The 15,402-nt window shown below is 41.1% G+C and overlaps 1 protein-coding gene across 5 annotated transcripts in view; it reads left to right on the forward strand.

The window, feature by feature from the left end:
- Nucleotides 1-14,902, forward strand: part of LOC119702978 (ras-related protein Rab-9A) — a 30,255-nt gene extending 15,353 nt beyond the window's left edge. For 2 of the 5 annotated variants that reach the window (XM_038142052.1, XM_038142036.1), the window contains exon 2: nt 12,731-14,902. In XM_038142052.1, the coding sequence (XP_037997980.1) occupies nt 12,765-13,370 (606 nt within the window). In that variant the 5' untranslated portion in view covers nt 12,731-12,764 and the 3' untranslated portion in view covers nt 13,371-14,902. The other 3 variants (XM_038142005.1, XM_038142015.1, XM_038142044.1) reach the window with 3 other exon arrangements.
- The last annotated feature ends 500 nt before the right edge of the window (nt 14,903-15,402 follow it).

A 15,402-nucleotide genomic window follows, 5' to 3' on the forward strand; every position in this document is an offset into this window, starting at 1 on the left:
TGTGCAGGCTTAAAATATTTAGCTGGTTAAGTTTATATGCCATATTATATGCTTTGTCTCAAAATGTCTTTAAAAAGCCAACTTGCAACTGCATAGTGTGTACAACAGCAGGAGGGTGTAGATCACTGGAGTACAGGAAGTGGAGTCCAGAAACAAAAGAAAAGCTTTGAAAAATGAGATTCTTTTATATTGTTGAAGTGTTTTGGGGTTTTTTTCAGTTCATTCTGGGCAAGAAAAAGATCTCTGAACTTTTTAAAGCAGAGACCATTAATTTGGGTATGATGTTTAGCATGTCTGTGCTGCTACTCCTACAAAGGAGTGTGTTGGTAGATGTGATCCCCACAAACATAGGACAAATATATGCTGAACAAGGCTCAAGTCTGTATTTGTCTCCATGGGGTTTTCCAGAAGTGCTATAAATTCAACTCCTTGAATCCTGTGATTTAACAAGCAATAAGGTCTTAAAAATAAATTGCTCTCAAAGATCAAGCAGTCTGTAGCTGCAGAACTTGTGATACATATCTTAAGAAGATGAGAACTGAATTAACAATGAATTTCACACAATTTTCAATGTAAAAACAAAGACACTATTCTCTATCTGAAATGCTCTATTAATTGTAGTCAATGCTGCTCCTTTAACACCAGTAACTAAATTCCTCCTGGTTCCTGGAGATCCCCTGCCAAATCCACTTCCATCTGTTCTGTTGAGTGCCTTTTTTATCTCTGTCATATCCCTCTTACTGTTCACTTTTTGGGGAGGTACTCAGCTGCCATTTGTTGTTTATAACTCTTCTTTTCAAAATCAAAGGGAAAATTTTGCTGTTTATTTTTCATTTAAAGTGTATTTCTCTCTGTCTGCTATGCTATCTACATTTGTTACTAAAGCAAAGAACTGCAGCTCTTTAAACAAAAACCAGCTCTTTTTTGTGCCAGGAAGGAAAGTTAGCTGGTAACAGGCTGTGGTTAAGGAGCAAATATTACAGTCCTTCAGGGAATCTCCAGGGTGTAATGGTTCAATTCACTGACTGCCTGGAAGATAAGGAAACAAACAAGAGCACTTTGATAATTTCTTGGATTGCTTGGGAGCTGGCTTACTGCATTCTGATATTAAGAGAGCCATAAATGACTTCATATCCCCTTTTTTTGTACTGTTGTAATTCAGCCAAGAGGTGACAAAGTCATGTTTTACTGAGGCCATGTCATCACTTGCCAGGATGGGACATAGTCTCCTTGCCAGCTACAGATGGTAAAAAGTATTATTCACAAGCTCTTATTATAAGAGAGCTTTGCTGATACAGAACTTCCTCCTACTCACAAAAAGTTGCCCTTTATTTGCCACTGGATGTTTTTTGTGCTGTTCCCTCTGACATGGCGTAACAACATGAATGCACCTCACCACAAAATCCCTGAAGTGCAAAGTCAGCTTTCAGATGAAGGTGCATGTGAGGGAGCAGCAAGGGTGGGATGCTGCACAGGGGGAGGAGAGCCAGGGCAGGATGGTGGGTGACAAGGCGTGCAGGGACAGTCATAAGGGTGACTGTCCGGCAGCACCCGGACAAGAGCAAGGCAGGTCTGGTGACAATATCCTGCCAAAACTCCAGTGAGAACCGGGCGAGTCTGGGGACGTGCTGTCGGACAGAGATTGGTGCACAAGGTGGGGTGCAGGAACAGGGCCAGCAGGCTTGTACAGTGCCTGAGCCAAAACACGGCTCTTGCTGGCAGTGGGATTCTGAAGCAGCTGCCCCCACCAGCACTGCCCCAGCCCTGCTCCCCCACACTGGGGTGGTCAGACAGGGGCAGCCCCACAGCAGCCTCCCTAGGGACCCTGCCTGTGTGCAGAATTTAAACAGGAGAGATTTTGGTGCGCTTGTTTCAAACTGCATCCTAACTGGGCATGTTCTTCTGTCTGACCTCAGGACTGGCAGGTGTGCTTGGTGTGAACAGCCCTATCAAAGGCATTATTTGTTCTACAATTTGTGTTGTTCTGTAGCAACTGTTGGGTTTGTTACATACGTGGTATGTAACAGAGTGGACACAAGGAAAAGGGCCTTCAGTTCCTGATCCTCAAGCACTCATGCATGTGTATTAACCATGAGAGTAACCCTACGATGCTCCAGTGTGCCTATAAAATCATAAGCATAGTAGCCATGGTTACACCATGGTTATTTTCTATTTTCTTACATGTTCCCATGTAAAGGAAATAAAAATACATCCTATCTGAGAAGTTCAAGAATTTCGTTTCTAAATGAACTTGAAAAATGAGCTATCTGGACAAGCTGAAGAGCTGGGTTAAAATGGATCCTCATGAGGGTCAATGAGGGCAAGTACAAGATGCTGTACTGGGGTCAGGGCAGCCCCTGATGTCAGTACAGGCTGGGAGTTCAATGGATTGACAACAGCCCTGAGGAGAAGGACTTGGGGGTGCTGGTGGATCAGAGGCTGGACATGAGCTGGCAATGTGAAACTGCAGCCCAGAAAGAATCAAAAGCAGCATGAGCAGCAGGTTGAGGGAGGTGGTTCTGCTCCTCTTTGAGCTCATGAGACTCCACCTGCAATCCTGCATCCAGTTCTGGGGTCTCCAGCATGGGAAGGACATGGACCTGTTGGAGCAGGTCCAGAGGAGGCCACCAAGATGATCAGAGGGCTGGAGCACCTCTTCTATGGGGAAAGGATGAGATAGCTAGTGTGGTTCAGCCTGGAGAAGACTGTGAAGACCTCATTGAAGCCTTCAAGGACCCAAAAAGGGGCTTATATGAAAGATGGGGACAGACTTTTTAGCAGGGCCTGTTCCAGTAGGATGAGAAAGGAGCATAGATCCAGACTGGACAGACTGACTATATTTAGGCTAAGAATTAGTTTCTTTACAAGGGTGATGAAACCTTGTAACAGGTTACCCAAATTGATGGTGGCAAGGCTCTGAGCAATCTGATCTAGCTGAAGATGTCTCTGCTCATTGCAGGGTGATAGGACTAGATGATGTTTAAAGGTCCCTTCCAAGCCAAACTATCCTGCAATTTTAAATTTCTCACATGTATCCAATGTGTTTCAAAACAAAAACATGGTAGCTTTTCCCCAAAATATATTAAGTGCAAAACAGAGTAATTATTTCCTGCATTTCTAAATGCAGCTTTTTCTTCCTTATAAATAATAAAATAATGATTTATAACTGATCAGAACTTATATACCTTAGAAGTACTATAATTTAAAGTCCACTTTCCTATCCCTCCAGCCCTTGCTTGTCTTTTATTCTAGATTGGATGAAAGCAGATTCCAGGAAAAAAGCACTTAAAATTTTTTTGAAGTCCAGCTTTGTTAGATAAAAGTGGGTCTGGTATCATCAAATTTGCCTCTAGCATGGTCTGCCTTTTAATAATCCTGTTCCTGTCAGTAGGAGACATCTCCTTCTGATGATACTGAGATCTTGTTTTCCATTCCTTGGGCCGTCTGATCCAAAACAAGACAACTCTACAAGTGGCAATTCCAGTCTGGTTGCATCTGCCTTATGATCAGAAGCATGTGATGGTTGCTTGAGCAAATGGGTGCACTTATGCCTGTCATCACCTATTCCTCCTGATGGTGTGAGAACCTCTTTAGGTTTTTTTGGTTTTTTTTAATTTTAATTATACTTTGCCGTCGTGAGGAGGTTGTAAGAGCACAGAAAAGACTCTTATCACTGTCTCCTTTAGCTTTTTTTCCCTTTGATCTTGTTTTAACAGTCAAGTTGGTGTTATTCTGAATTATTACAGGAAAAAAAAAGCACCTGGGTACTTTTTAAAATAGCGTGCTTTATATTTTGATTAATTCCTTCATTGACACAATAAAAGTTTCTACTTGTAAAGCGAAGCTGCCTTATAATTGTGAGTTTGCATACCTGGTGCCCTGAGTGTGGAGCACAGGGAGACTACTGCCTTTAATAAATAACTCTGGCCGGCAAATACTTTATAAAGGCATCTTCGGGCTTAATAATGCAGGGCAATCTAGAGCAAGTAAAATCAAAAAGTAGAATCAAAAGCAGCATGAGCAGCAGGTTGAGGGAGGTGGTTCTGCTCCTCTTCTTTGAGCTCATGAGACTCCACCTGCAATCCTGCATCCAGTCTGTGAAAGTGTTATCTTTTCCAGAGGAACGCTCTCAGACGGCGCACGATAGGGCTGGATGGGAGATGGCCCTCGATGGCATTCCCGGCCCTGGTTTGGCTATGGGCACAGTCTTTCCCGCTGCCCGCTGTTCCCGCTGTTCCCATTCTTCCCGCTGTCCCCATTCTTCCCGCTGTCCCCATTCCCGCAGCTCCCGCTGTCCCCATTCCCGCAGCTCCCGCTGTCCCCATTCCCGCTCCTTCCCGCTGTCCCCATTCCCGCAGCTCCCGCTGTCCCCATTCCCGCTCCTTCCCGCTGTCCCCATTCCCGCAGCTCCCGCTGTCCCCCTTCCCGCTCCTTCCCGCTGTTCCCATTCCCGCCGCTCCGCGCCGAGCGGCTCCCCCCGTTCCCGCCGGGGCGTGGTCTCTGCCCGGTGGGCGTGGCCGGTGGGCGGGCCCTGCCTCACGTGGTGCCCGGCCCCGCCCCCGGCCCGTCCGCCATGTTCGTTCCTTCCGCAGCGCCCGCCGGCGGTGGCGCAGCCCGGGACCGGGAGCGGCGGCAGGAGCGGCCCCAGCTCCTTCCCGCGGGCGGGGATCGGCGTCCCCAGCGCGCCCGGGAGCGGCGGCAGTCCCCTTCCCGCGGTCCGGAGCCGAGTCAGGTTGCGTTATTTTCCTTTCCCTTGTTGGCGCGCTCCCCGCTCGCTGCCCCGCCGCTGTCCGAGAGCCCAGGCGCGCTCCCCGGTGTTCCCGGCGCAGCCTCCAGGGAGCGGGAGGGCAGCCCCGGCCGGGCCCGCGGTGGGAGGGGACCCCGGGCGCTCCCCAGAGCCGGTGCGGGTGGCGGGGAATGTGGCGTGATCCGGGATCCCGTGACTCCGGGGCAGGCGGTGGCTCCTTTGGGAAGCGGCTCCAGCTGGCCTGTGGCCGGTCGCCGACCCCGGAGCGCTTCCTCACGTCTGAGAGACACCGCTGGTCTGTCAGGGTGCAGCTCGACTTCGTACCTGTGTTCTCAACACGTTTCGGGTTGGGAACAGAAGTATTGAAGCTGCTTTTATCTCCTTTTTCTCGTTGCCGGGGGCTTGCAGCGGGCTGCCCGGGGAGGTGGTGGCGGCACCGTCCCTGCAGGTGTTTAGGGAGATGCTGGACGGGGCACTCAGGGCCGTGGGCTGGTTCGCAGGGCCGTGTTCGGCCATAGGTTGGTCTCGGTGATCTCAGAGGTCTTTTCCAGCCCAGTGGATTCTGTGCTGGAGAGGGGCCGCCCGCCCAGCGCGCCCTTGGCTTTCAGTTCTCCTTTTTGGAAGCAGCGGCTCGGCTCAGCCCCTCTGCGGGGCCGGGGGAGTTCCCCGGGGCGCAGGTGTGGGCAGGGACAGGGATGGGCCGGGACTGCAATCGCCCTTTACGTCTGCGTGGGTAATGGGCTGCTCTTGGTGTAAGTAAATCCGTGTTACATGTAACTTGTGCGAAACAATTTCGTGGATAACAGGATAGCGCAAGAGAAATGGTTTTAAAAACCTCCATGAGTGCCTTTATAGAAAGGTTACATATGACTAGATACATTGAAAGCATTTAAGTTTTATTACCTTGGGTGGGACATTAAAGTAGGGAACTTCTTGGCTAAGTTTTGTTCAGGAATTGAAATGCTTGTCTGCAGATAGCCGTCATGCAGCCTCCCATCCTACCTGTTTTCCTTCTTGTCCATAATAATTTACAGCTACACTAAATAAGCATGTGGGTTTTATTTGTCTTTACTTTTAACGTGTTGTGCAACACTGAAGTTGTCAGTGCTAGCTTTTTTTAGAGCAAGGGTGGCTATGTGTGACTGGGGTTGTTTTTTTTTTGGTTTTTTGTTTTTTCAAAGTGTTTTTCCATTACTTTTAGTAGCTTCAAAGGTAACAAGCTGTAATGGCAGACTGGAGGGAGAGCACACATACCCAAAATAAATCCAAACAATTTTTTTCTTAGCACTTTTATTTTCAGAGGAACCTAATCAAAGGATGATACAGCTCTATCTGTGTTTCATACCAACATCAAATTTATAATGAGCTGTTACTTTTCTCTGTCTTCATTCAGGTTGTATGGAGCTGTCTTTGCTGTCTTAATATTAGTAAAGCCTTTTCCATAAAGTTAAAAAGAGACAGTGTTTATTTAAAAACAAACAAAAAAAACCACCCTGCGCTAGCAATCCTTGTTTTACTTTTGACTGCTCGAACACCATCAGTTTCCTTAAATTGAAAATATGTGTAAAAAAAAATTCAGAGGGTCAAATAAGATATTTAAATTTCAAGCTTTGTTTTATTTTGTGTCAGTTTGGTAATAAATTATGGGAAACAGATCTTCCAGCTCCTTGAGATTGGAATTTTACACAAATGTTTCACAATGAATAAAAACTTCCCAGCAAAAAGGCTTGTAAGAAGTCTTTAGGGTTTGTTGTTTGGTTTTGGTTTGGTTTTTATTTAATAGTGTTCATTCTCCCCTGTGTTTTGTTTTTGTTTTCCTTCTGAGCAGGGCAGACGAGTGTGTTGGCCTGGTGCAGTGTAACCCACTTAATGCCTTAGGGATGGGCTTTTGTCACAAGAGTTACACTGGGAAGTGTATGAATGTACAAGGTAGCCTTGAACCAATAGAGGCTGCTCTTACTGAGATTCCCTGAAGGAAAAGGGAAACTGATGCAAGGGAGAAAGATGAGCACATTTGGGCAGAAATAATTGCTGGATAAGTTATTGAAAGAGTGGAAGCAGTAATAGAGAAGTAGGTTGCAAGGAGAATGTCAAATAGCTCAGGCATTGTTAGCAGTGTTGGACCAGGAGCAGCAGCACTGAAGGGTGTTCTGAAGTTGACTGAAAGCAATGGAATATTTAAGCTGGAAGATGTTTAACTGTGAACTGCTGAGAAATGTCAACTCTGATTAAATCGTAATAAATAAGTTTGCTCATTCTACTTGAATTTGGGGAATGAGGCTGGAGGTGAAGGTTAGGCTTACGCAAGATTAAAATGGCAGAGATATAAATGTAGGTATTTCTCCTGACAAGTTTTGCTGATTGACTTTGTGTCTAGCTAGAAGTTAGAATAAACAAAGCTAGAATAAACAAAGTGATTCTGGCAGGAGGTACTGAAATGATTTAATGATCCAAGGGTTATGTGAACTTCAGGATTCCTTCCCTTGGCCACTGGTTCTTTCATAGTCCTGAGTGATGCCAGGCAACTGTTTGAGCTAGAATCCCGAGCTTCAAAGGAGTCAAAAACAACCTTACAAAGAAACCCCCCAAATAAAACTCTTTTGGTATCCAAATGAGTGGCAACAGCTAAATAACAGTTCATTTTGGGTTGTGTTCATCTAAGAAATTACAAGTAAGTTCTAGTGATATTGTGGTGTTAGATCAAGGCTGCTTACAACTAGAGGCACTTTCAAATAGTCTGTGTTTTCTTTTGGATAGATGTTTAATAATTTGCAGGCAGGTTATCTTCATAGTGCAGTAGTGAAATCAGAGATACAGGAAGGAAGACATGTGAGGAGATTAGGACTTTGGTAGCTGTATGACAGAAGGGCTTTGAGGCAGCTGACAAGTGACTGTCAGACTGGGCGTTCCTGATCCACAGCTCTTACGTCAATGCCCCATGGAGGGGAGGGTCAGTTTGGAGGCTGGCTAATGTCTCTGCTTGTAACACGTTCAAAAGTACAAAGCCTGTAGCATCTTGGCTTCATATCTGGTTGTTTTCCTTTCAATTGAAAAAAAAGTCTTTCAAGGTGAAAATGTTTGTGGCCTCTTATGCACTAAAAAAGTATTCTTCTGCCACTTAATTGACCAGGGTGTAAACCACTAGCTCCCAAATACAAGAACAAGGATTGACTAAGGAGAGAAAAGTGCGAAAATGTGCTTCTGTCCTTTCTTTTCAGATTTTTGGAAACTTGCAGATCTGCTATAGGCAACAAGTTTAACCACTGTAGTGATTGAGGGCTGAGAAATGTAAATCTTCCGCAAACAGTAAGTGTTGAAAACTATGTAGTTTTGGATTCTGCCCTTTCTGCTGCTACTCTTGTAGTTCTTGGGACTTCTTTTCAGACCTTTCACAGAGAAGCAATTAATGTCATTCTTTGATGGGCTACTGTAACTAACAAACAACGTTTTCTATGCTAGCCTGGCAATTATTGTCAAACGCTTTGTTCGTGTGGAAAAAAACCCAACTACTAATGAGGGACGGAGTTTACATTTCTATTGAAAGGCAAGTGTTTTTTTCAGTCAAAATACTTGCAGTGTTGTGCCTTTTAGAACTTCTAATTTGATACCAGTGGCTTAACAAAATATGGTGGCTTAGTAAGTAAAATTGTGAATAAGATGAAATGGATGTGCTTATATGTGTAAATTTGAAGATAGGAAGTTGTGAAACACGGTCAGTGTTACGCTCGTAGAACTGCTAATTCTGCTTGTCCATGACTTTAGTGTCTTTTTCTTAAATCAAAGATTGCCCCTTTTTGGCTGATAGCATATTAGGTTGTAAGTAAACATGATTACTTACATGATGGGAATAAACTTGAGTCTGTTTCATGTTTAACAGCTTCAGTTAAAGAACAGTGTACTACATATCCTCAAGAAAACCTTAAGGTTTAGTCTTGGTTTTGTCTAGCAGGTGGTTCATCAGTAACCACTGAATAACAGTGATAACTGAAACAAATTTTCTCGCCTGTTTCCAAGTTAGAAAGTAAATACAAGTGGAGAAGCAATTTTCTGAAAATTAGAAGTATCCCTTACATCTGTTACTTCAGAAATGCTAAGGCAGTTCAGTGGTGGTATTACAATAGATCCAGGTTTTGGTGCCCTATTAAAAATGCTGAGTGGAATGAGATTTCAGTTGCTAGATGTGTTTTTTTAGTTTGGGTTTTTAATGACATGCTGCAGTGGCTTGGATCAGCATGGAAAAATGAAACTGTAAATAGGTCCAATTGCCTTGGTTTGCATAATAGTTTACAGGGGGTTTGCAGCTTGCTGACATTACAGATGCAGTGCAGTTACCGTGTTGACCAGCACTGCTTTTCCATACAACTTGACTTCAGCATGTCTTCAGCCTTCAGTACACTGGTGTGAGCAGGTCCTCCTTAATCTGTGAAATTATTTTTATAGTAAAAAAGGACAAATGCCTAGACTTGAGTTCACATGTTGCTGCTGTGGTGTTCTAGACCAAAAATCTTGCTTTTCTTTGAGTGCTGCCTCAGTACCTAAGCAAGAGAAGTATTTGCACTCAAAATAAAGACAGATATTAAGCAGAGATATGGAAGTAACACAATCTAGATGGACAGACTGGACAAGGCAGTGGTATTTCATTAAGCTTTGCAGGACTGGATTTCGTAATGCAAACTGATTTTTCTGAGGTTGCTTAGCTGTTTGTCTTTCATTGTGACAGCAAATATTTGAACTGATAGTGGAAATATTTGACTTGCAATTCATTTTACTATTTAAAAGGGACATCCTAAAAGGCAACAATTAATTAACTTTTTTATGTTATGGTATATGATCATGTCATAAATTACATTTAGTAGAAAATGTTCCCTGCTTTTAACAGGAATATTGAAGTCAGTGATTTAAGCACTGTAATCCCTTTGAGTTAGGGGAAGCAATTCAGAAATGGTTATCAAAATGAACCAAAGTGGGGCTGCTTTTTATTTGCTCTGACTTTCTTTGAATATTGAAATGATCGAAGAACATGAGGAAAATTGTTCTTGTTACAGATTCTTTGTCTACTAGGTTGAGATTACTTTAACTAATTGTGCAGCTCACTAAGAAATAACTATAGCAAACAGTTACATGTAATTCTGTACTGTCTTGTGATTCCTGATGCTGGGTAAAGCAATCAGATGCACATTAGGAATTAAGCTTTTGTTTTGTTTTTGTTTTCAGATGATGAATGGTGATTTAAACTGAAAAACTGATGTAGTAAATTTTCAGAAACATCATATTGTATGTTAATCATCTCTTCCAAAAACACTGTCAAATGCACATTATACAGATAAAATGTATAATAGGAGAAATAATATTAATTCTTGTGATGTCTTAAGTATTTTATCATTGTATTATTTGTTGGAGTGTTAAGGCTTCATAACTTTAGAAAAAAACAATTGCAAAAATTGAGTTCTTTACGAATCTTAACTTATTTAAAGATGCACGATCAGAAAATAAATGCAGCAGTCTACTGTTCTGAAAAATACAACCCTGATTAAGCAGATACTCTAAATCACATTATCAGTTGTGGCTGCAGATGAGTCCTTATACAGTAATAAAACTATAAATGTATAAAGTCTTGGCTGCTTTCAAACAAAAATACTTATTAATACTTTCAAATATGCTTCTTGGGTACTTCAGATACAGCTTGTCAGCATCTATTTAAATGACTGAATGTATATTCCATTATTTTGGATTAAAAACTTTACAGAAACTTAATTCTGGCCTAGCATGGCAGCTGTGGAAACTGACTGTCCTGAAAAGCAACATTGCCTGCAATGTCACGGAAGATTCTTTCTGTAGCTTTTGTGTGAAACGACCAGTTTGGTCCACTTTTAGTAGTTTGTGGTTGGTCTGTAATTGTCTGCCCATAAAACTAATTTTATGGTCATCAGTCTCTCAGACCTCACTGGAATGGCCCATGTAGTTGAAATTGTGCAAATCAACTTAGCAGGTTCTAGATGCACAAAGCAGAAGATACTGCTAACACTTCCCTTACATGTATTTTGTTTAAAATGTGGCCTTGTGGACAATTTCATGATAATAAGTGCCATTGATTAAAATGCAGATGCTAAAGAAGTGAGTGCATAGTACCAGTCAGAACTACTGAGGCCAGTTATTTATGCACGTTGTGTCTTTCACGGAACTTCCAATTTCTGCAGGACTGGAAAAATCAATTATAACTTGTTCCCTGCACTGGTAGGGAAGAACAGGAGAACATTCAGTACCCTCTGTTTCCAAGAAAGCATTATTTATTAAGAAGCAGCTCCTATCTATTGATGTAGAAACTGGAGACATAAATAAATTCCCTGGACCATTTTCAGAGTTAAGCATCTCTTAACTGCAATTCTTATGCAAGTAGTCCAGTGACTCTAATGAGGCTTTTCACATGCACTAAAATGTATGTGTTTATAACCTAAGCCATTATCCTGTAGCTCTCTGAAGGGTAAATGAACTATCTTACTGTGGCTTCTAAGAAGTTTTATTATCATACAAACCTGTACAGAATTAAGGTTTTATAAACATTGTAGTTAATTATGCAGTCTGAAGGATTTAAATTACTTGCTCTGAAAAAAATTTTAATGGAAGCAGTCAGTTCCTTGTATTTTGACTTGGTTTTTTTTTTGTGTTGAGGCTTCAAACTACTCCTTTTGTCTTACTGTAGGTTGTGTCCAGCAAGTAAATATTCAAAGATGGAAAATCACTGATAAAAAATGCTGAAATTTCTTGTTCCTACTGTAGGCCTTGATTGTAAGGCAGCACAGAGTCATATGACTCTCATGCCAGCTTGTATCAGGTACTAATTCTACAGCCACGCTGTGGGTGATGTATATGCCAGTAATGCTAATTACAACTAGCAAGACCACATTCCTTCCTTCAAAGAAAGAGAGGGACTAGGCAACTTATGACCCATTTCCATTTTAAATAGATGCTATTTTCAGAGAAGCCTGTTAGGGCTGAAGCCCAGACTATCAGGTAGGTTTAGGAACACAGTCAGTTTGGGCTTGATAAAATGAAACTTTACCCCCGAGCAATTAAAACACCATTTTACAGTATTAGATGACACTGCAGTTGTGAGGGCAAAGGTTGGGTACAAAGCACTAATAAGAAAACTACTTTAGTGCTAAAGGATTTTTTTTTAAATTTCTTTTTAAGTCTAACAGTTAAAAAGCCTTCTTTGGTGTCATTAATTTGCCATCCCCATGCTGGCAGCCAGACTATTCACTAGCACTTCCAGAATTTTTGACAGTTTTACTATGGGAAGTTGACACCTCCTAACTGTCATTGTGGGCTTGGGCTCAGTATGTGGCATTTTGAGTATCACTGAAGTAGTAACAGCAAATTTTCTTTTGTGGTAGTTTTAATAGTATTCCATTCATCAATGCTGTTCTGCAAGGAGTAAACTATAAACTATTGAACGCTCATCTAAATAAAATGACAGCATTTGCATTAGGTCTATAGATAACTGTGTTTGCTAGTGCTTTGGTTTAAAAAGTAACTTTGGTAATCAAATACAGCACTGAAGTGACTAGTTCAAGGCACATGCTCTGTAAAATTCTCTCACTCAGCTTTTTTCCACGAACCTTTTCCAGTGAACATAAATGAATTATAGCACTTGTTGAATGTGATGTGATACCCCTTTAGTACAAAGGGGGGTGGTTTGAAGGATTTGGGGGTTAAAAACAGTTCTAAGTGACAGACCAGTAATTTATGCAGCATATGCTTAGATGCAGACTGCAGTCTGTGGAAGAGACACCTCTTCAATTTGATATTCTTGAGTGGGTACTCTTACTGGAATGTATCTACAGTTAGCCTGTTTAGTGGAGTCCTGTTTTGTACATGGAACTTGATGTTGTTGGAATTTAAAACACATTCTAAATAGTTATGTATGCAAAATTTGGTGCTCACAACTATTTTCCTTTTTAATGATTTCCTTAATCTTTACAGGTCTAGGAAAACAGGAGGATCTTTTCCCGTAACAATGGCAGCAAAATCATCACTCCTTAAAGTAATACTGCTAGGAGATGGTGGAGTTGGGAAGAGCTCTCTTATGAACAGATACGTCACCAACAAGTTTGATGCACAGCTCTTTCATACAATAGGTGTGGAATTCTTAAATAAAGAATTGGAAGTCGATGGACATTTTGTTACAATGCAGATATGGGACACGGCAGGTCAGGAACGGTTTAGGAGCTTGCGGACTCCTTTCTATAGAGGTTCTGACTGTTGCCTGCTAACCTTCAGTGTGGATGACTCTCAAAGCTTCCAAAACTTAAGCAACTGGAAGAAAGAGTTCATTTATTATGCAGATGTGAAGGAGCCTGAAAGTTTTCCATTTGTGATACTGGGTAACAAAGTTGATATCGATGAAAGGCAAGTATCTACAGAAGAAGCCCAAGACTGGTGCAGGAATAACGGCAACCATCCCTATTTTGAAACCAGTGCAAAAGATGCCACTAATGTTGCAGCAGCCTTTGAAGAAGCTGTTAGAAGAGTTCTAGCCTCTGAAGATAGATCAGATCACTTTATTCAAACAGATACAGTAAACCTTCATCGGAAACCGAAGCCCAGCTCATCTTGTTGTTGACTTAAATTTCTTTTTGCCAAATTACTGTTGACTAGCTTGCTCTATAAAAGAATGGAGAAGGTGTAGTGGATAGAATAACAAATGGGTTTCACTCTAATATTAAAATCGTAATATTCTGCTGCTTTCATGGGGGAGAGAAAGAAAAATCTCCATTCATGAGTGACCCGTTATTGAATTAGTGATGCTTTCTGTTCAGGAAAACATCAAGGAAAAAAATAATATAAGAATATAATTTGCCAACTTTATTCAAATGGTAAATACTTTGAATATAATTAAAACTTGAAAGTTCTAGAAGCACTACTTTGGAGAAGCTGTTCTGGAATTCAGGCACAAAGATACTTTTATATGTGTATATTTTTATGAAATCGGCATTCCACTTTTGTTTCATTAGATATCAGTTTCTTAACAATGCTAGATATTAAACTTCAATCTCACTACATTCCTTTTGCTGTGAGTGGTACTTCATCTCTAATGTGGTTATTATAAGTTAATATAAATTACGTCCAGGTCTTCTAATTGCCTAATGTTGCTGTAATTTGTGTAGGTTTGTAAGTAGGAAGTGAATTTCCTACATATTTAATGTCCATTTTCTCCCATATACTATTCTAATGCTGCACTAATTTTTCCAGTGGTTTAATGCAAAATACTGATAATTTTTAAAAGTAATGTGTGTCCTTGCCTTAAGTCCATTTTAGCATGTTTCTGATCGATAAGGTGAAAAATCTGAGTAACTGAAATATAACCATTTTTTGAAAAAGAAGTGCTTTATTCAGTCAGCTTTAATAGCACTTGAAAGGATCCACATTGTGACAGTTTTTTAGGAAAACTTGTGTACAGCCTTAGAAGTTCCAAACTTCTTGTTCCTGTTAACCTGAGCTATGAATGTGTTTACCAGTAATATCTGCACTGTGATATTAAGGATTGGCAATATGTAGAGAACTCAGGAAGGTCTTGACTTAGAGTAGATTTGACAGCTTTCAGCCCTTATGCAGGTATATAACTATAGATAGTATTTGAGCTGAATTTGATCATTATTAAAATCGCTATTTTAGGATATGGACTTGCATCTTTAAAATATAATGTATTTTATATTACTGAATTCATTTCATAATTATGAACCAGAGCAAACTCTGTATTTGTTGGACAGTTTTTTGCAGTCAGGCAGACAAAACTACAGGTGTTTTTGAGGCTTTCAGCTGCAGTTTAAGTGGTAGAATACTTGTATGAGAAATGCTACTGGCTCTCAGAGTAACCACTGTCCTTGCAATAGCAAAATTGCTGGTGCACTACAATTGCTTCCATCTGTAATTGACTGCTAGCAGGTACACATGTGCACGTGGTCTGAGAGAGGAAGTTTGATGCTGCAGGACAGGCCATGTTATTTATTAAACTGCTTTCCGTACAGAAACTTTTGTGTCTCAATGAAAAAGCCTTTCTTGAGAGTACATTACCAGCAAGCACTTTATCTTAAAAATATCTGATCATATCTGTACCAGGTGTAATTATTTGGAAGTAAAGCTTGCAAAAACAAACCCTTCTTGTTGCTCTTAGTACACTTTTCTGAATGTATTTTATTGTTGCTCAAACCTGCCCAGGACAACGTTAGTCTGCAGATCTGCTACTCCTGCTTAAAACTTCCATCTTTTTATCTTTCGTGCATTCCTAAGTCTGATTCATCATTGCAGTCCTGCATCTACATCAACAGAACTGTGTTTTACAAAGTTCAGTCCCTGAGCAGTTAAATATAGGTTGAACTGCTACTTATGTTTAATTTCTAGTCAATGAATGAAAAGATCTGTGAAGAAAATCTTGGCTAAATTCCTCCTAATCTTAGGATGAGAGAGCAAAAAGCTTTAGAAATTAAGATTGCTTGTGTTAAAGGGTACTAAGCTACTAAGCTAGTGACATGAAATTGTTGTAAAACCACTACCTTACTACTTAAAGCTTCCTTTTTACATTCATTTTAGCAGAGATTAAGGTTGAAACAAACCAGGAGCTGAAGATACTGTGACTAGAGTACTCTAGATACCAT

This window comes from Motacilla alba, chromosome 1 (assembly GCF_015832195.1).
Source record: "Motacilla alba alba isolate MOTALB_02 chromosome 1, Motacilla_alba_V1.0_pri, whole genome shotgun sequence".
Lineage (NCBI taxonomy): Eukaryota > Metazoa > Chordata > Aves > Passeriformes > Motacillidae > Motacilla > Motacilla alba.